Source organism: Rhinolophus sinicus, linkage group LG07, assembly GCF_036562045.2.
Source record: "Rhinolophus sinicus isolate RSC01 linkage group LG07, ASM3656204v1, whole genome shotgun sequence".
NCBI lineage: Eukaryota > Metazoa > Chordata > Mammalia > Chiroptera > Rhinolophidae > Rhinolophus > Rhinolophus sinicus.
In genome coordinates, this window is record NC_133757.1 from 54,184,210 (window position 1) to 54,205,390 (window position 21,181).

Consider the following 21,181-nt stretch of genomic DNA (forward strand, 5'->3'; position numbering starts at 1 on the left):
AAACACAGGAAACAGAACAGTGCAAGGATAGCAGGGAGATACTGAATAACCTGGTAAGGCTGAATCAAGGAAGGCCCAGAGGGCTACAGAGACTGCATAGCTACCTTGGAAGTAGCCCACGAAGGGCCCGTTATGTAACACAATCCTATCTGGTAGGCAACAGGAGCTACTGTAGATTTTGAGACAAGTACTGAAAAGCAAATTCAAATCTTCAGCCAATCTAGTCAGTATCGAGTTAATTTCATTAAGAAAAGCATAAATGGGGGTGGCTGGATGGCTCAGTTGGTTAGAGCGCATGCTCTTAACAAGGTTGCTGGTTCGATTCCCACATGGGCCAATGAGCTGCGCCCTCCACAACTGGACTGAAGGACAAGCACTTAACTTGGAGCTGATGGGTCCTGGAAAAACACACTGTTCCCCAATATTCCCAATAAAAATTAAAAAAAAAGAAAAGCATAAATGATTTAGCTTAGAATAGGTAATCTTTTCTCTATGTATGTGTTTGGAGTGGGGTGTATAAAACAACAGCAGAAGGAACCCCTAAAACTCCAACAACTACAGCAATAAAATGAGGATGCTGAGATACTCACAGAGGTAGACAGGAGCCAGCCTGGCAAGCCGTGACATGGCATCGGCAGCTTCGTTCTGCCCCCAGTCTCGCAGCAAAATGTAAAAAATATTGTTCTTGGATCCTGATCCCAGCGTTCCTTTGTCCATGCTGCCACTCATCAACTCACTGTTCTGGATAGTAACGTCTGGAAAGATAACAATGACTATGCATTTAAACAAATAATTATTTATTACTTTGCCTCATCCCAAAATAAATTTTAGTTGAGAAAATTTATTCCCATATTGAAAGTTAAAGCAGAGCAAATAGAAATTTTCCTTAAAAAAATTTTTGAGGGGGGGAAAAGAGAAAGCTAGGGGATTTTTAAAAAGTACAAAGGCCCAGTTAGTTACCTTATAGCCCTAACTCTGAAACGTACTAGTTGGCCCTCATTCTCTTCATCTGTAAACTGTGGATGACAGCGGTAAGCACCCGCCATCTTTACATCGTGGGGATATTCTGGGTATCAATGAAATCATGCAGAGCAAATTGCTTTATAAACAAAGTGTAAAGCACTATGTGATTCACCTAAGAAACTGAGAACTAACGGCACCAACAACGAAATGAAATTCACCTCTAGAAAGAAACAAAACACAACCTAAAACAAAAATTTAAAATATCTAAAGGACCAGAGAGGATGTTTTCAAAGGAAATGCAATAAACCTGAGCAAAACCAGTGCTCTTCAAAAACATTTCATGTTCATTACAAGACAGCAGGAACCTTGACCTTCAGAGAGACTGCAGTTCAGTTGTCAGTGCAGGGTCCTGGAGATCCGTTTCTCATCACAAGGCCTTGCTAGCAAAGCCCATTCTGAAAGTGCTACTCAACTTGGCCTGTTAGGGATCTGCTCGTCAGCAGTCTGGGATGAACTAAGGTGCTCATGCCAGAAAGTAAATGCTGGCTGAATGGCATTGGTCTGTGGACCACACCCCGGGTCGGATTAGTCTAGACGCCTCAGAAGGCTTCCATTCAAATACTCTGTTACCCTTGATCTTCATGTTCTCATAACGTCCACTGACCAGGTGAGGCAGGTAAAAAAATTAGACTCTTTAGTTATATTTTTTAGTCATACTCTTAGTCAACGAACAAGTTTTTGAACATAACATAAATTGTATGTCTTAAATAATGAGACTTTTGTTGATGGGGAAAAAAACCCCCATAAAACAAAAGAAGGCAGGATAAAAGCAATTGCATTAAAGGACAGAAACTAGTCACTTAAGACAAAACACATTTGGAGTAGAATGTTCTAACAAATGGATCACGTGTCTACGGAATCTCTACCTTTTAGAGAAATGGAGAATCACATCTGAGAGGAGAAACATCAGCTACATCTCCCTGAAGAAGGGATTTCCTACCTAAGACTAAGTAAGGCCTTAGAGAAACATGGAATTGCTCGCTAGGTGAAGAAGGTAAGTTATTGGTCGCTTGCTTTCTGCCCCCTCCCCCAGCCTGACACGTTCACTCACAGGAATCGTTGACACAGAGGTCTTCTCCTTTGCCGCAGTACTGCTTGCCCTTGGTCCGGAGGTTGGCCCTCACTGGATTGTCAGCACTCGGTCTGAGGATAACACTGAAGATCTGCTTTCCGGTCCACAGGGTGACAGGCTGGAGGAGGAACGGAAGCCAGAGCATCAGCTGGCCGAGCCTGGGCCAACCTCGCCTCACACAAATAGGGCAGGACTGTATGGCAATCATACCCACACCAGCACCAGCACAGGTACAAGTGCAAGGACACACACGTGCACACACATACCCCTGTGCGCGCACACACACACACACACACACACACACACAGCTCCTGCACAAACCTTTAATATTGTAGGAGGTGGGAGGCAAACTTTAATTTTCTCATCCTTGCCAACCAATATGGAAGCAATGATTTGGCAAGCCTTGGCGCGGTCAAAGAAAGTGTCCTTAAAAGTGAGGAGGTAGGCCCCTAAGAATGTTAAGAAACAACACATACGCAAGGAATGAAACTGAGGAAATCACATCTCAATTTTAAAATCAATCTGTACTATTACTAAAAAAGTGGCTTAAACGGTACAGTTGCTATGGGCTCTCTCGTCGAACGAGAATCCAAACTCCACAACTAAGGGGACTTTGGTTTACTCACTGCTGTATCTCCAGTGCTTACAAAACTGTCTGGTTTATGATAGGAACTCAATAAATGCTTGTTGAGTCAATGAATAATCAACCAATACTGGATATCTCAAGTAGGTTCACAGTTAAACTTCGTAAACAAACAACAGAATTAAACACAGACAATTAAATAGCTTCTTAAGGCCTCATATGAAACCACTGTGAATGAGAATCACTGTGCTCCAGTCTCCTTTCAAGTGAATTTCACAAACCTACCTGTTAGGAAATCCTGAATAGCAGCAATCAGTGGTTCTCCATTCCTTGGGGTGACAAGATTTGCTTTAGTCTGAAGAAAAATAAACATGGTAAGCTAGCCATCCTCAGAAGCACGATGTAGACCAAAGATGTGCACGGCAAAGATTTTGAACTCTTACAAATAAAAAGAGAGCAGCAGAGAGAGGAGGCTGAAAAGCAGACGCCAGGGGTGTTAATCTCAGCTATGTCACTAGCTTGCGGGTTCGTCATCTGTCAACGGGAAAAAGAAAGAACCAGCAAGACCAACCGTAGAGGTTCCTTCCAACACCAAAATAAAACACGGAGTGAAGCTGTTTTGGATTCCTGTAAAGAACTCCACCGTGCAAGACTTTACTGTTATTAATAAATGTACTTCTCCAAAGAAAATTCACTTCTATGAATGAGAAGTACTATTATCTCTGAAGTGAATCATTTCGATGCTTCTCCACAATGATGGCAGAAGTGCTCAATTTCTCTTAAGACGTTAAGTTCTAACAACAAACAATTCAACAACACGATTTAACTAAAATTTAATGAATGTCACATTGGGAAAAAAGGATGCTAGTTGTTCACTGCATGGGTCAATTTAAAGACGGTTCTGTGCAGCAGACTGCTTATGCTTAAATCTCGATTTGGAGATGCTCATGTGCATTTGTGGGTTTTCTGGGCCTCCTCACCCAGAACGAAAGGCCCTCCAAGGCAGAGGCTTGGTCCTGTCTGCTTCTGCACCATGACCCAGAGTAGCGAGCCTCCAACTGGGCAGGGAGAACTATCTATTTACACCTGGTTTAGAGAATCTCTCTGGGGTAGCACCGCGAGTGGTGTGGGAGTGAGAGCAAAGTGCATGAACCTGAGATCTGAATGTTTTGGAATAGTCTCCTGAGCAATTTGGGTCACAGTCAAGCGAAAACCCAACCTGCTCCACTGAGACAGGCCTGCTGAGCCAGTACAGGGGTAAGTTTCTCACAAGACATTGAGGGGATTTGTCCAGATAGTGACTGTGGATTCTTCCATCCCGACATCCTTGGAGCCTGTTTTTATTGTTGTCATTTTTAGCCAATGAAATATGTTGTCAGAACAAAATGTCTAACAAAATGGATCCTTAATAAGAAAGTCAGTGGCCAAGTCTAATATTGGTTGGCTGCAGGCTGACAGCTGTTATTATCGGAAGGTTTTCTAAATATCTTTTTAATTACCAAAATAATATATATTCATTATAGAAAAAAATCTAAAAATATAGACAGCTAAAACCACCTCCAAAACCTCAAAAGCCCAATACATAGAATTGCCAAGCAAAAAGACCTACTGTTTAAGATTTGGGTATATTACCCTTCCAACTTTTTGCTGTAAACATTTTTATAAACACAGAAGCATCCAATTACCAAACAAAATAGGGTCGTGTCATACAACCTGCTTTTTTAATAAAGAATAAATCATAAATAACTTTCATGCCAAAAAGGGTACAACTATGCCATTTTACGGGCCACACAGAATTTTGTTGTAGAGATGTGACATAATTTAATTTAACCAATTTCTTATTGGTGGCTATTGCCTGTGCTTTACTATTCTAAGTAATTTTGCACCTCTGATTATTTCCCCTGAAGAACTTATGACCAATGAGAGTGCGAGTCTGGAAGAATGACTGGCCTCATCTAGTCACCCTCTCACTACAGGAGCGCAGAACAAGAACTCGTTCGTGGCTATCCATCCGTCATCAACCATCTTCTCCCCTCTCACTGCCCACCAACACCCACCACGGCACTCATCATAACCGCTACAGACCGTGAGGCGTAGGAGAGGACAGGCCAGGTTCTTAAGGGAGGTATGATCACACCCCAGGGTCTTTGTACCTGCTACTCCTCCAGCTGGACTGTTCTTGCACCGCCAGTGCCACTGCACATTCTCCCACTTCTTTCAGAACTCGGCTCACGTGCTACCTTGCCTGTGGGCCTCCCGACCACCCTAATGTAAAACAGGACCCCTTTTCCTTCTCTTTCTTCCTTACCCTGCTTGCTTCTTTCCTTCTCAGCACGTGTTGGCACCTGACGTATTTTACATTTGTTTATTCTCCACCTCTTCCCACTCAAACAGGGCTGAAAGCAAGACTCTGACTTCCTGATTCACTGCTGTGTCCCTAGGACAGTGCTTGGCACACAACAGTGCTCAATGAGCATCAACTAAATAATTTTCAAAGGCCAAAGAGCCTGAGAAATAATTCAAAAGAAGATTCTAAATGCACAAACACAGCCCTTGAAGGATTAGTTCACAAAGAAAAACACCTTCAATTTTCAACAACATAGGTTAGCTGCATCCTTGTGTGCTAACTTGGGGAAATACTGCAAAGCCATTTTAATCAACAATTATGAAGGCTCTAAAACAAATGGGGTATTGATAACCTGTTAAGCAGAAAAAAGAAAAACAAAAGCTATTAGTAAAAACCATGACAACCACCATCTAAATTCATGAAGAACAATAAAGAAAAATTGTGATGTGTAGAAACTTTACCTTATTTAAGTAACTTCCATTATCATGCTAAAATGTTTCAATAAATTAAGAGTCAATGTTTTAAAAAGTCGAAGACCTCAGTCTATTTTAGCACATGAGTCACTTAGAATTATTAAATTTGCCAAAAGATAACTTAAAACATGTACACAAAATACATGCTAAACACTTCACTTCTCAGAAAAGATGTCAACCTCTGCCGTGAAGGACCAGGCAAGGGCCATGACTGCGGCCCCTCTGCCCCATTCCCACCAAACTCCTCATGGCCTTGAACACATTTGCTTGCAACTGTAGAATCAATGCAAAACACCCCAAACCAAAACAGACGAGAAGCATCAGATCAGAAATGGTAAAGTGTTTTTGGAGCAGGAACACTTACAACCAAGACACATCACTTTGTAACACAGGAAACTAGAAAAGGCCTAAGCTCTAAAACCTGTACAGTTTGGGGCCAGTACGTTTAGGAGGGACGTGCCCTAAACAGCCGGCACCGTGCACCACCGGGCTATTGCTGGCTCAGGAGGGAACAGTACACACGGTGTAACCGTCAGAGCCCAACTGTAAGCTCCTCAAGAAAGGCATATGCCTCACTCATCACCGAACTCCTCTAGCATCTAATGGGAACTTCTTAACCATTTGTAAAATAAAATGGTGGTAAGAGTCACTACAGAAAGGACTGCTTTAGTGTGCCCGTTAGAAGACAAAGAAGCATGGAATACGTTTTGGAAAGCTTTCCACTCAGTATGTTCAATGAAATGTACTGGTGCTTAAAGAATCTTTAACTACTGGAAAATGTACTTATACAGAACATCTTTTCTCATGATTCCCAGCAGTCAAGGTATAGCTCACTCTTGTCTCTTTATAACTGGTGCTTGTGTATCGATTTTTTCTCAGGAACCCACATTATGGGTCAGAAAATACCCACGCCCCCAATAAGCACCTATTATAGACACTAACTCACTGATATACTATAGAGAGTTTTCCAACAGGGCATGCTCCCTTCTCCCTCCTTTTAAAGAGCTGTAAGCTGGACGCACCACCCTACGTACCCCCATTAGAACAAGGGCCTCTGCTTTAGCTTCTTCTGTTTGAGGAAGATGAAGATTCATTTCATCACCATCAAAATCTGCATTGTAGGGTGTACACACACACTCGTTAAATCTGAAGGTCCGGTGGGGTTTGACCCTGGCCTGTGGGACACAAAAGAAAACAAAACAGATGGAGGGCTTAGTCATTTATCCAAAAGTTTCTTAGTTTTGAAACATTAAAAAATGGCTTCCTGGAAAACTGGAAAACTTAGATTAAAGAAATAAATTTTTAGTATGTTCTGTCAAGTGATACACGTCACTTGTAGACTCATTTAATAGCTTTATTAGCTCAAACCAATGTAGTGAACTTGTTTTGATATTATGAGGCAAACACCAACATAGGAAACCACATGAAGGGCCTCCCAGGATATCCTAGTTTGATATAAAAAAGATCAGTGGCAGAAGCTGATTAAAACACACTGCCTACATAAAAACCCACTGAGTTTATAATGACACGGAAAAATACCCCAAAATAAATAAATAAACTAAAACAACCTAGTTGGAAGTAACTGAGCACCTACTTCTCACTTCCCAAATTGACAATAAAGGAAAAACAATTAGGCACTTAGGCTGCCTTTCCTTTATGAATTGTACTTCTAGGTAAGCAAATAGCCCTCGTTTTTCAGTACAAGAATGCTATGTACTAAATGTGAAAGGAATGAAAAACCAGAGAATCACCACTTTACAGCCCCAATGAAAGAATACAGGCAAGGATCATAAATGGGTGAAACCATAGAAACAAGGCTGATGAAGGACCTCTCAAGGAAGGGATCAGATGAACCCCTACCTTTTTAGCATAACTAAGGGTGGGGCGTCTAGATAACATGCACCTCCTGAAATAAGGCAAGCGGAAGTAGCCTGCACCAACCATGACTTCTTGCCAAAAAGTTGAACCTGACTCTGATCATGCCTTCCTAACTAATTTCCAGTTTACGGGAATAAGAAGAACGAACAAACACTGAACGTCATACATGTAAGGGCAAACTGAGAACATGTGACATTCAGGACAAATGAGCTGGTTTCTTCCACAAGGACATTGAAATTTTAAAAAAAGAGGGAGAGCTGTTCTGGTCTAGAGACCCAAGACTTGTATCAACTAAAAGTAATGTGTAGAGTTTGCATCCTGATTCCAACAAACTAGCTGCAAAAAGATTTTTGAGACACTTGGGGAAATGGGAGTCTGGACCGGGTACTACACAATACCAAACAATGGGTTGTGTAACGGCACTGTGGTGATGCTTGTATTAAAGACGTAAACTGAATACACCTGGGGAAAAAGACATGGCATCTGGGTTTATCAAAGAAAAAAGGGAGAGAGAAAACAAGTGAGGCAAAATCTAGAAAATTATCGAATATTGAGGATGGGAATATGTAAGTTCATTATAGTATTCGTTCCAGTTTTGCGTATATTTGAATTTTTTCAAACAAAAGCATTTCTGTTTAAACAGTGCTCCAAAGCCAAGCAGAAGTTTCCAGAAAAGGCTTTGGTTCACCCCCTAGACTCCATAATCATAAACTGCTTTTTTGGTATTGCCACCATTAGGTAAAAAGACTGATGTAATGTGTTCATAAACTACTGAAAACTGGAGCTAGAAAAACACTAGTTGAAGATGCTGTTTAAACACTGTTTGCAAATGCTCATGGATTTAATGGCTTTGCAGATAGGAGAATTTATGAATATTTAACAAGTTAAAGTTGCATCTCATTTCCATTTGGAATCTCCAGAAAAAAAGGAACTGCTGCTGTTGCAAAACTGAATCACCAAAAAAAATATGGTTTAGGGTCTTAGTTGGAGGACTATTGCAAAGAAAAATCTTTTAAGCATTTTAGTTCCTTAGTTAATATGCTAAGTTAAATCAAAAGTCAATTTTCTGCCACATCTATTTTACATAAGTTTGTGCACACATATATATGTATATATATATTTTTGTTTATAAGTGAAATCATGCTAGTCACTTTCACACTAATTTTCAATTAGTTCCTGTTTTACTGTTGTGTTAGCATTACATTATAAATATTAAAAACATTGAAGGGAAGCTTGAAATTTAAAAGTGTTACTCAAACTGAAAAGGAAGAGAAGAGGAAAATCAAGTTACGAAAATTTGAGATGACTGGCAATTCTAATGTGAGGAGTCTGGAACTGAGCACTGCATACACAGCAAGTTCCCACCCAACAGAAATAAAGCCAGACCTGTCACACTCACCAGATGCGCCATAATGCTCAGTTTGTGCAGCGAGGGCTGCCGATTGAATAGCACCACATCCCCGTCTATGAGGTGTCTCTCCACGATGTCCCCATACTTGAGCTCGTGAGCCATCTTTTCCCTATTTCCATATTTCAAAAACCTTAAGATACAACAATAAACATGTGAGAACAGAGTTCCCTCACCAAGTTTCTCCCTCTTCATTTCTAAAATGAGGATATTTCATGGAATCAATTCAACTATGACAAATTGACGGGAAGGTACAGCTCAATTTTAGCAATGTTAAAATATGAAAAAAGTATGTCTTAGAATCACAGAAATAGAGTAATAAATCAGCGTTTCCCACAGGGATATCGATATGCTTTTATCTCATGAGATAAAAAGGCACTGGCAGTCAGTTCATTTTGCTGTGAAAAGCCAAAGTTGGCAAAAATGAGTGCCTATCTACTGGTTTATGAGGACACTGAAGTAACCCAGAGAGCCCAGGTGATTCAGAAAATGATCCACTTTCATATTCCGATATGTTTTGTATGCCTACATCCTATACGGCTAAATACTAGGGAACAAATTAGTATTTCATGCATAGTCAATTGTCAAACAGAGCAAATGACGTTACCGAGACTCACTGCAATTTATACAGACATTTTTCACGTGCTAAAATGTCCCAAAAATTGTACTGTGGACTGTATTCTGTGGCTAAGTATGGCAACAGTGCACTTGGTGTCATGAGACGGTAGTTGCATCCATCTAGGCTGGGAAAGTATTACCTTTTCATCTGCGTGTGTCTCTGCTGAATGAAATTGGCTCCTGGGTGAACTTCAGGGCCATTCTGAATCAGTTTCCTCAAAAAATTAATGTTTGCTTTGTTTACCTGCAAGAGCACAATAGAAAACACAATGAGATGCTGTTAGGTTCCTATAAGCTTGTACGCTACACTGAATTGGGCGTCGCGCTTTCCTTTCCTCTGTGAGTCTAGGAGAAAGAGGCAGAGCCCAAGCGTCCTGCTGCTGAGCAGCCTGTGTAATGACAACGGGCTGACACACAGGAGCCCAGGATCCAGTCTGAACAGGGTCACACACTTGCTGGGCTACATGGCCAAGTCCTTTGCTGGGCCTTGGTATCCCCATCAGTATAAGTGGGCTGGACTGAACTGTAGAGACCTTCCAGCACAGACTGTGGTCCTACGAACAGGTGGCAACTTCAGCTACAATGGTTTACCACGGGCTTCCATTCTAAGGCTTTAAAGCTGTGCCACCAGCGCCCCAGGTGCTGGTCTCCATTGCTGAGTCCTACAACCTTTCAGACAATAGTGTCATGGAGCATCACCTCGGAGAAGGAAACTCGGGATCATCAGTAACTCCACTGAAGACACTACACATGCTTTATCAGCAACATCTATGCTCTGGATCAATTAAGAATCTCAAAGGCCAGCTGATCACTACCCCCTGTGAAAGGCCGGTACAGCTCAGGTAAAAAGTGTTGTAAATGCCATTTTATAATCATCACGAGTGTGAACTGAGTACCAAGTGCTGTAGCCTTTCTGGTTATGCATCAAGAGCCTTAACATATTCAGTCTCTAACTCAGTGATTGTAAGGTGTTAAAAATAAAAATCAATTCCCAAATTAACTGGGTGTGGTGTTTATCATTTAGTTCCTTTAAAACTTAAGCTATGAACCAACGAAGAAAGATGTCAAAAATGACATTACTTGGGAAAAAACGTTGCAGAACAGTGTATTTAATGTATGTATGGACATACGCACATAAAGCCAGACACAGCTGTGACAGTATATGTTGAGCATATTATATGTGGTGATATGTTTATGAAACAAACTGGAAAGACACGCATATTCACACACACCAAAATGTGGGTTGGGGGAGTTACGGGGGATTTTCCACTGTCTTATGTTTGGAATCTCAAAATATAATGTAAAAGACTGGATTCAAAACCAAGAATTGAGCAGCTGACGGTACTTACCTTCTCAGGAAACGTGAGAATTTTGGCCACATGAACTGGCACAGCTACCTCATCGATCCGGAGGTTGGGGTCAGGTGATATGACTGTTCTGCCAGAAAAATCCACCCTCTTTCCTGAGAGATTGCCTCGAAATCGACCTACATAAATAAAAATATGTCATAAGGGGTGACATGGCACAAGGTGTGCTGTTTGGGGGTAATATAAGCAGAAAGACAAAGCCTGTGATCTTCAGCTAGATAAGCTGAACGTACATTAACAACAACAACAAGAACAAACAAAAACAAAAACACAGGCAGGGGACTGTCTCTTGCAATCTTGTTGGCAGCATACCCTGTTTCCCTTTCAGGCGCTGGACGAAACCCCTGGTCCATTTCTTGGGCGCCATGTTGAGGGGGATGCCGGAGAGCTCGCTGTTGATGTACAGGGCGCACTGCAGCTGCAGGAAGTCCCAGTCTTCCATGATCATCTGGGTCTTAGCGCCTGATATCCGGTGCTAACAGCAAGCAGACACGAACAGAAACAAGCCTGGTCAATGTGACTCTCTGGACCACAAACGTGTGCACAGAGATACACCCCAAATATTAGGGCTTGGAAAGGCCAATGGGAAGCACTGACCTTTTTAATGACGTCATTTAGGAAAATGATTTCTGTCAGTTTCATTGTCAGATCATCTTCATTGGTGCCAGACTTCAGATCGCTCACGACGGAGGGTCTGATACACAGAGGGGGCACTAAAAGCCGAGTGAGAATCAAATCGGAGGGCTTTCCAGCTTCCGGATTCATCAGAAGTAGAGGGACATCTGCAGCTGGGATTCGCTTAAATAAATTCAGAACTACTAAGGGATTCAAGTTTTCCTATGGAAAGAAAAGACATATATGTGAATTTTCCATAGTTTGGGCCAAAGCTTACTTCTCCTCGCTCTCTAGCCTATTCACCACTTAGAGTAAGTGACGGCAGGGACTTCTGTCAACATGCTATGTTGCAAGACCCTAAAAATCTGCATGCCTTTTATTCCAATTACTTAAGCCAATAATCCCACTTCTCGTAATTATTCCAAAGGGTATAATTTTAGAAATGATCACAAAGGCGCAGCTATAAGGATGTTCACTAAAGCTGTTCTTAATAATGACGCTGGGAACAGCCTGACAGCTTACTAGTTAGAGAAAATCATGGCATATCCATATGTGGAAAACTATGAAGCCATTAAAGAAGAGACACTGCAGAAGTGAGCTATGGCCATGGAAGATGTTCACGAAAGACTGGTAAATGAGACAAGCGTATGTACGACATAACCTCATTTGGGAGACGTACATCTACACAGAAAAGACGAAACAGAAGAATTTACGAAGGTTTTAAAAGTGCCGTCTTTAGATGAGTGGAATTATAAGCATTTTGCTTCTGTCTTTACATTTAAATTTGGTGTAGTGAACTTACACTGGCCTTGTGCTAACTTCATGTAATAGAGGTGCTATGCGGCAACAACTTATTCTTAGGAACTATGCAAATTATCTGAGCTATTCAAAGATCTAAGGTAAGAATGGTGAGCTTGTGTCTTGCTGCTGCTTATTCATTTTCTTGGGATCAAAGACTGTGTGACTGAAAATATATGCTAAAAGCCGAATCAGCTATGCATAACTTACTGAAAAGGAGAACAAAGTTAAGAAAGACATGTCTGAATATTTACTGCACTTAGAACACTGCTGCAAGAGAAAGCTTCTGAGGTCCCATCCCGGAGATGGCAGGGAAGTCAGGGAGAAGAACATTTCCCAGGCCACGTCCCTCCCCGGAGAACAATTCCCTTCCTCAGCGTCCCTGCATCCAGCAATGGGGACCTCACTACCACCTGAAGCAGTTAGGGAGGAAATCTAACTGTTCATAGAATTCTAGAAAGGGGGTAAAGGGGATGAAGGCCAGACGTCCCCTGCAGTACCAGTCAGTACTAGACGAGGACCCTGTACCATGGTAATGGTAAGAGTCTGGAAACCATTCCTTGGCAAGAGCAGCTGCCCCAAGGAGCACGTGGGGGAGGCTGCAGACTTACTGTGCTATCAGCAGGAAACAGAAATCAGGGATTGATGGAAAGACAGCAAGAAGGGCTGATTGTAGCACAGGGCAGAACATCCTAACGGGCGTCCTAACAGCTAGCGCTCTGGAGTGTGGGCTGGTGGTGGTGAGGGAACATGGCTGGAAGGATGGCACCCAGGGCAGCCTGTCACTCAGTTGGCCAGGGGCACTGTGGAAGGCATTTCTACCTGGTGGGGTGATAGCACTGATGGCATCTACGGAGGGACTCTTGTCTGCAGATCTACCAACCTCTACATTTGTATTAAAATTGAGAGTGGATGTATATCAGTCTTCTGGGGATAGAGTCCAGAGGTTCTGTTTTCCTAAAAGGGTCTGTGACTCAGAAAACATCAAGCAGCATTGCTCTCAGGTCTCTTCCACTCGATCATACTGTGCTGCCCCTAAAGGCACGGGGTTCCCCATTCCTGAAGACGGAATGAACCAGGACGGGCTGGTGATCTCGGAGGACCTGCTCCAAGCACCATGACTGGCATCAAACGGAACCCCAGAAAAACGAATCTTGTTACAGACCAAACGTTAAGTGGAAACCGGCAAGAATACAAGGCCGAGCACAAGCGTTATATGAGGCACAGAAAATGGAAACGTGGTTGAGGGAAGGCTAAGATCTCAAAGGGGGTCCAAACAACAGAGGAGGCTGAAGGGAAGCAGCTAAGGGATGGGGGTTCTGGTGAGGGAGGGTTGGGGGCAGAGGCCTCATTAAGCTGAAGGGACACTATGAGTCTGAACACATGACAGAGGTGGGAGGAAACCTCATCTTATTTTTCATGATTGTTACCACAGAAATGTCAGCAGCAGTGGTAACCACAGACTGCCATTGGGCAGCACGCTCTCAGCACTTGCTCCGTGCCAGGCGCCGTGCTAAGCACCTGATCGGGAATTCATCTCTTTATCCTCACAGAAGCCCTAAAGCAGACACTCCTGTAATCCCTGCTTCATAGCTGAGGAAACTGAGGTCCAGGTTGGCTCGTGTGTCTAAGGTCAAAGAATAAGTGGCAGAGCTGGGCGCTAATCTCAGGTTTGTCTCACCCCAAAGCCAAAGCTCTTAACCAGTACCCTAATCACCTTTAGGGTGTCAACCTGGGTAAAGTGGGGTGGGGGCAGTGGCAGCGTGCCCCCACAACTCAGCTGATGTGCTACTTAAGTGACTCTTAAATGGGAGGTGGTTACCCCCTGGGCCAAGTCATTTAGGAGGCGTTTGAACACAAGATGGCTTCTGGGCCCTAGAGGAGAATCCCCGCTACTGTGGAGAGTGTCCGAGAAGCGGTCCTTGGCAAGCCAGGACAGTGGCCACAGGTCCCGGGCAGAGAGCCCGCAGGCAGTGTGGGTGGGAAGCAGGGTGCCTGGTCTGAGAGCAGCAGAGTGTGTGCAGAGGAGGCTGCAAGGAAGACTGCACCCAAGGGAGTCTGGGCACCCTCCTGCTCACTGACCAAGGCCGTCTGCCAGGCTTCTGACAGCTTTCTACATGGCACTGGCCTGGACAGCACCTCACTTTCACGCTGTAGAACAAGACCGACTTTCTCACCTTAACCTTCACCTTAACTTCCCCTGCAGTAGCTTCATTCAAGTTCCTTGAAGACATTGCCACTGGAATGAATTGCTGCTCCTCCCCCCCCCCCCCCCATTTCCAGGAGAACTACTATTTTCCTAATGCCCACGCGTGGCCACTAGCTCACCTCTGATCACTTCCTCTCACACCCAACCCTACAGTGGCTGGCCATCAATTCCTGTCCATTCTTACTGTATACAATGACTCTGGCTCCACTATCATTACCCCGGTTCAGGGTCTGTTCTCCCTACCCTTTTTCTCCCTCTAAATCAAAGCAAAACTTATATATACTAAATTACACAAATCTTAAGAAATTTCTTACATGTATACACCTATACATATATGTCACGATTCAGATCAAGACAGAATATTTCCACCCCTCCAAAAAGTACCGATGCCCCTTTTCCAGTCAGTACTAAGCTCTCACCTCCGGGGAAACAGCTCTCCTGTCATCGATCACCATAGATCAGTCCAGCCTGTACTTGAACTAGATCTAAATGGAATCATAGGCTATGCACTCTTTTGTACAAAGCTTCTTTCTCTCAGCAGGATTCTGAGATTCAGCCAGGTTGTGTGTGTCAGGAGTTCAGTGCTTTCCCTACAGGAGAGTCTTCCATCGTGTGGATCTATGACAATTTGTTTATCCTCCCGTGGACAGGTATCTGAGCTATTTCCTGTTTTGGCTTTTACTAATAAAGCTGCAATGAACATTCTTATACAAGTATTTTGTGGACATAAGCACTCATTTCTCTTGGGGATATACCTGAGAGTAAACTGCTAGATCATATGGTAAGTGAAGGTTTAACTTTATAAAAACTGTCAGACTGCTGTTCAGAATGGTGGTACCATTCCACACTGCCACCATCAGAACGTGAGCACCAGCTGCTTCAAATCTTTGCCAGCACCGGTTTTCAGTTTTACATTTTAATTTTTCTGGCGGTGGGTGGGGGTTAATTAGCAATTCCCTGATGACCAACAACTCCGAGCAACTTTTCATTTATTTATTCGCCATTAGAAGATATCCTTTTGTGAAGTGCCAATAGAAGTCTAGCTCCTACTTTTAAAAATTGGGTTTTTCCTTACTGATTTGTAAGAACTCTTTCCTATATTCTGGATATAAGAGTCCCTTGTCAGATTTATGCATTGTGACTATTTTTTCCCAGTTCAGGGCCTGCCTTTTCACTTTCGTCATGGTGTCTTTTAGTGAGCAGTCAGGCTTTTCTAAAATGTCACCATTTAGTCATCACATCCCCTTCCTGTGCAGAACCTTCAGTGGCCCCACGCTCCCCAGAGCAGGACACCCTCTACACCATAGCCTGAGTTGTCTTTTCTGTGGCACAGGCCTGCACACCGACTGCGCTGGCTACCATTCCTGCTCATCACTCAGTGACATCCTAGACAATGCTGTCTCATAGGGTTGCTGTGAGGACTGGATATGAGGCAACCCACGTAAAGAATCTGCGACAGTGCTCGTGTGTCCCAGCAGCCACTACATGCAAGGTGCTTTTATGAGCACTCACCGGTCTTTCAAACAGAGCCCGCACTCAGGATGAGCCCAGGCACTGTCACGTGGACACGCCAAGCTCACTACCCTCGACTCTTTACCCAAGTTTCGGGACCAGATGAAACCACACCTTTCTTCGTAGTCCTCCCGAACCACACCCAAAGTGATGTCCTCCTCCTGATTTCCCACTGAACTCACTGTCTTTGCCATTCATGTGACAGCATCCCACCCTATGGTACTAGCTCTTCACAGATTAGTGGCTACTGACACCTCTAGACCATGGGACCTTGGGAGCAGACTGTCTTGCAGTTCCTGATGCCTCCTCCCAGGTCTGACAGAGTTTGGTACCCAGTAGCCACTCAACGAGTTTGTCCATTTCGTATATACTGTCAATTCTAAACTATGTACTATGTGAAGTAAGTACTGTAAGTACTAATCAAATTCAGAGTGCGACAAAACAGGACACTCCATGAAATTGGTTGTTTGTGCCAACTAAAGTAAAGCAATGGGAATTGCCTACAATTCCTTATGTCTCATCATCCAAGGGAGAAACAGGGTCTCTCAATTTATGCTCTATACAGCTGTAATTTTACAATCTTTTGCAATAAAGATGTCACATGTTACCTGTACAATTAAACATTTTGTTAGTTACAAGGCCAGTCCACATTAAACCCAGTGCTAGGTAAACCCCTGTCACATGAAATATTTATTCCTGGAGATCTAACTTAATGGGGCTTCTCATTTTGGAAAAAGGTGCATATATCAGAGGGCGGAGGGACAGAGTGTGAGTGTGTGTGTGTGTGAGACAGAGACAGAGAGAGAGAGAGAGAGAGAGAGAGAGAGAGAGAGAGCCAGCGAGGACACCTGGGGGAGTCAGAGGAGGCAGGAAGGGGCAGCCGTGCACTCAGGCTCACCTGTGCCCTTCCCAGTAGGGGCTCCACTTCTTTGTTATGCTCGATGGCGGTTTCAAAAGAATGAAGGAAATTTGATACTATAGGATCCACCACTTTTTTGTTGGTTTTGTATTTCTCATGAATTATCTTTAGTAATCCACATTTCTTTACAGTACCTGTAAGAGTTAATGTATTTAGCAAGGTTAAAGAAACGAGGTTCTTGGCTAGGCCGGCCTGAGGTTGCAGTCTGGTTAATGAAATGCCTGACGTTACTATAGCAATGAAAGGTGAGCTGTGCATTTCCTAATAGTGTATCAGTTGCTAAGCTCTAACGTCTAAATTTGCAAGAAAAAAGTTGACTCTGAAACACTGCACAATATTAATAAGCTAAACAGAAGCGAGTGAACGGAAAGGGATGCACCAAGCCTTTCCCGCTCCGCTCACCATTGAAGGCTCCACAGTGATGGCAGGTGCTTTTCTTGCGGCACTTATCAGAGATTTTCTTCTTCAGTCCTCGCTTCTGGAGGTAGGTCAGGCCGGGCTTCTTTAGATAATCCAGAAACTGCTTCTTTTCCTCCTGGGACAGCATGATGTGGCAGCAGGCTTTGCAGATCATCTTTTAAAAATGAAAACACATAAAAGGGCAAGAGAATGAAACTGCTACTACCCCCACCCCTTGCCCAGGTCACTTAACCAAGTGACCACATCCACAGGTCTTCACAAAGATACACACAGAGGCAGCCTGTGTTCACCAGAATGCGAGCCACCATCATCGCTGGGCAGTAGAGTTTTCATTAACTTTCATTTATTTTCTTTGTGTTGTTTTGTGTTGCTTGAAGTGTTATTTTTTTTTACAGTGTACATCTACTCACTGAGTGGAAATCAAGGAATAAAGAATCCTTAAGCAAGTTAATTTATTGCAAGATGAAATAAGTGTTTAGTATACAAATTCTCCCTGGACGTATCCCCCACCACTCACAACTCCTAAGGTCACTCTAATGTCCCTGATCGATAACGCCTAAGTTCATGCCTGCGAAATGAACACGCACACGCTTACCTGTAAGATGCCTATGACTGCCCTGAAGTACCCCACGTGGAAACATGGCAGTTCCAAGTCGATGTACCCGTAGTGGCCCAGACAGTCAGCCAAATTTTTCCCACAGGTTTCACAAGGACGGTCCTTCTCACTCGTACCCTTTGGATAAAAGCACACCCAATAATCAATGGAGACCACTAGACAGGAAAGTGGGACCCGTCACTCCTCACAGGTAGCCAGGTGACTCAGAATCCCCTGGGAAGCTAAAGTGTATTCACATCCAACTGATGGAAGGACAAAGTCCCTGAGATGTGCCGGGGAATAAGGGAGATGGAAAGAAGCCCTTGCTTCTACAATCTGAGAAGCCATCAGTTTCGTCAGCAAGTCCAAACGCAAGGAACTGGGAAGCGGCAGGGGTCTTACCATCCTATGGTCAAGCACGCCATACAGCAAGGGGGCGTGGTTGTTGTCCTGGCTGTACAGGTTCTTACTCACAACCTGGATGTGCGCCTGCTGGCGCATCTCCTCTGGTGACTTCATTCCAAAACAGATGTGGCTTCTGGAAGGGAACCGAACAGGAGCAATTACGTCTAACCCACTTACCAAAAAGGGCGATTACACATGTGACCCACCATAGCCAACCATACCGTTCCAAGTCTACAGGCCTGCAATATATTTAATCATGTGCCCTCATTATTAAATATATTCGAACCTGTCCTGTTTTTCTTTGGTAAGCATCCCATCATCCCGCTGGAATCATTTCCATCATGCTGGAATTCATTCCATCAAATGAAATGGTGCTCACCAAAGCCACCGGGTCTACGTGATGCTGTGAAATTCAGTAAGGACATTCTCACTTTACCGCTGTAACACTGGCAGATAATCCGCTCCTCACCCGATATTGAAAGAGTATTTTCTTATCGTGGCTTTGGTGACACTATACACTCTGAGTTTTCTTCCTCTCTCTAGTTGTTCTTAAAGTCTCTTTTGTGGTTGCTTCTTCTACTGCCATCCCTTAAATACTGGCATCTCTCCCTACGTACAGTTCTAACCCTCATCCTCTTTTCTTTTCATTCTGAATTTGCCTCCAGAGTGATCGTGTCACTCAAGTACATGCTGATGTCTGTCTAACCTGTATCTGTAGGCCAGCTCCTTCTGCTCAGCTGGAGACTGTACAGACACACGTCTTCTGACAGCTACACTTGGATATCCCACAGGCACCTCAAACACAGCACATCTAAAACACAACCCAATACTTTCTCTCTCATGTTTGTCCCCTCATTCATTCCCTCCCCCCTCCAAATTGGGGGTTTACTGTGTGCGAGGCACCATTCTGAGGGGCTGAGAATACAGATTAGATAAGACAGACAAGGTTCCTGAAAACATGGAGCTCACAGCTCAGGGTGGGAAAGACAGACAATAAACAAATCGATACACAAAAGTGAATAAATGCAGAGAATGAAAATTGTGTGATGTAGTAGAGAGAGTCTGAGGAGCCTACTTTACGTTGTGTGGTCAGAAAGCCACTCGGTAAAATTGACATTTGAGCTGAGTTTTGAACAAGTAGCCAGTCATAGATGATGAGGAGGTTGAGCATTGGATGTAGAGCACAACAAGGGCAAGGGTCCCAGGGCAAGCACAAGGTTGGCATTTTCAAGGAACCAAAGGAAACATATAGCACAGCACAGAAAGCTAATGGCACAAGATGAAGTGAGTGAGGTGTGCAGGGGCCAGGTCGGGCAGGGCTGGGGAACTTTGCAGGAAATGTCAATACCAGGACAATGGACAGCTGCTAGATTTTAAGTTGAAGTGTCAAGGGATCTAATTAGCATCATAACAGACTCACTGCGGTTGCTTTGTGAGAATAGATTACATCTGCATACAGGCAGGGGCTGAGGTGAGTGTGACAGTCCCCGGTGGGTATAAGGAGACCACCTGGGAGGATCCATCCAGGTGAGACACAAGTTCCTCATTCCAGTGCATAGTGTCCATCTGCACAACTGCCTGAGCAAGGAATTCTGTGTGCCAACCTCCTTTCTCTCGTACACATCTGACCAATGTTATACCCTCAACTCCTCTGAAATCCACTCCTCTCCAGTGACTCTACCCCGCCAATGCCCACTGTCATCACCCCCGGCCTGGATCCCAGCAGTGGCCTCCAAGCCTTTTCTCTTATTTTGTTCCTCTGAGAATCAAAAGAGGTCTTTTAGAAGGAAAAGTCTTACCAAGACAACTCCCTGCTTAATTAAAATCCTTCACAGTTTCCTCTCTGCCTACAAGATAACTACGGACGCAGGTTCAAATCTTCTGCTGCCTTCTCACCACCCACCCCTTTTCCCTCCAGTGTGCTCTTTGAAGAAGGCTGCTTGGTCTGCTTTTTGCTGCCTGACCCTGTTTCCCACCTGGTGCTCTCAGAAGCCCCTAACGCCTACCCTGTCCTTGCACTTGTCATACCCAGCGCCGACCTGTCTATCTTCTCCAACTAGATAGACAGTCAAACCTGATGTCGCATTTCCAAGGTTTACCACGGGGCCTAGCACACAGTACCTTCCTCAGTAAAGGTCTCCTACGAGAACGAGTAAAGTCGTTTTTCTCCTGGGAGATCTAAGGAGAGGCCACCGCCTAATAAGCAAGTGCTGAAGGAGAAGGCCCAGAAGGCAGCGCCACTCCTGAGACCGCTAACCCATCTGCCAATGAAACAACTTTCTAGGGGGCAACTCGCTCCTTCTTCAGCGAGATTGCCTCCCTGTCATGTGCGCTGCAGCAAAACCAGAATGAGACAGTCCCTGCCCCCGACTGCGCCCCACGCTGCAGTGTTGAAGAATTCACGGGAAGAAAGGGAGGGATCATCGTTTGACCTCGGGAGAACTCGAGCTCCGGCCCACGACGTACAGCGCCGAGGCTCACGCCACATCCCGCCTTCGCCGCGCAAGCCCAGGGACCACGCCAGCCTGCGGTCCCGCAGGTGCTGAAAGGCCGACTGGCCGATGTCCTATGACCTATCCTGGGACTTCTGACCTTTGCCCGCACCTTCCGCTGATTCCTGGCCTACCCCTTACAAATGACCCTCACCTCTGACCCTTGGAGACCCGGGACCCCTGACCTCAGACCCCGTGCCCTTAATTTTTCCGCCCTTTGACCATTCTTGTTCCATCTTACATTTTCTTGGCCACATCCGTTTCCCGGAACTGCTCCTTCACCATGGTGACGGCTGCCCTCCTCGAGACTCGGGGAGCTGGATTAGAGTCACACAATGGCTCCCTCACTGCGGAGGGTTGCTTCTCGGAGGGCTGCTTCTGGACTCACTACTAACACATCCCCGGCATCCTCTCGGCCACCGTAAAGCGCCTCACGTGGCCACTTCC

General features: G+C 44.4%; 1 protein-coding gene across 2 annotated transcripts in view; it reads right to left on the minus strand.

The window, feature by feature from the left end:
• The window catches only part of POLR3A (RNA polymerase III subunit A), a 47,077-nt gene extending 25,896 nt beyond the window's left edge, over positions 1–21,181 (minus strand). Inside the window, exons 1-15 of one of the 2 annotated variants that reach the window (XM_019745940.2) lie at positions 20,976–21,181; positions 18,240–18,375; positions 17,838–17,975; positions 17,225–17,396; positions 16,802–16,956; positions 11,367–11,606; positions 11,082–11,244; positions 10,752–10,888; positions 9,543–9,646; positions 8,776–8,917; positions 6,533–6,673; positions 2,964–3,033; positions 2,417–2,544; positions 2,075–2,213; positions 591–755 (exon numbers count right to left, since the gene is read on the minus strand). In XM_019745940.2, the coding sequence (XP_019601499.1) occupies positions 591–755; positions 2,075–2,213; positions 2,417–2,544; positions 2,964–3,033; positions 6,533–6,673; positions 8,776–8,917; positions 9,543–9,646; positions 10,752–10,888; positions 11,082–11,244; positions 11,367–11,606; positions 16,802–16,956; positions 17,225–17,396; positions 17,838–17,975; positions 18,240–18,375; positions 20,976–21,019 (2,074 nt within the window). In that variant the 5' untranslated portion in view covers positions 21,020–21,181. Of the gene's footprint in view, positions 1–590; positions 756–2,074; positions 2,214–2,416; positions 2,545–2,963; positions 3,034–6,532; positions 6,674–8,775; positions 8,918–9,542; positions 9,647–10,751; positions 10,889–11,081; positions 11,245–11,366; positions 11,607–16,801; positions 16,957–17,224; positions 17,397–17,837; positions 17,976–18,239; positions 18,376–20,674; positions 20,746–20,975 lie in introns of those variants that run through there. The other variant, XM_074339672.1, reaches the window with a different exon arrangement.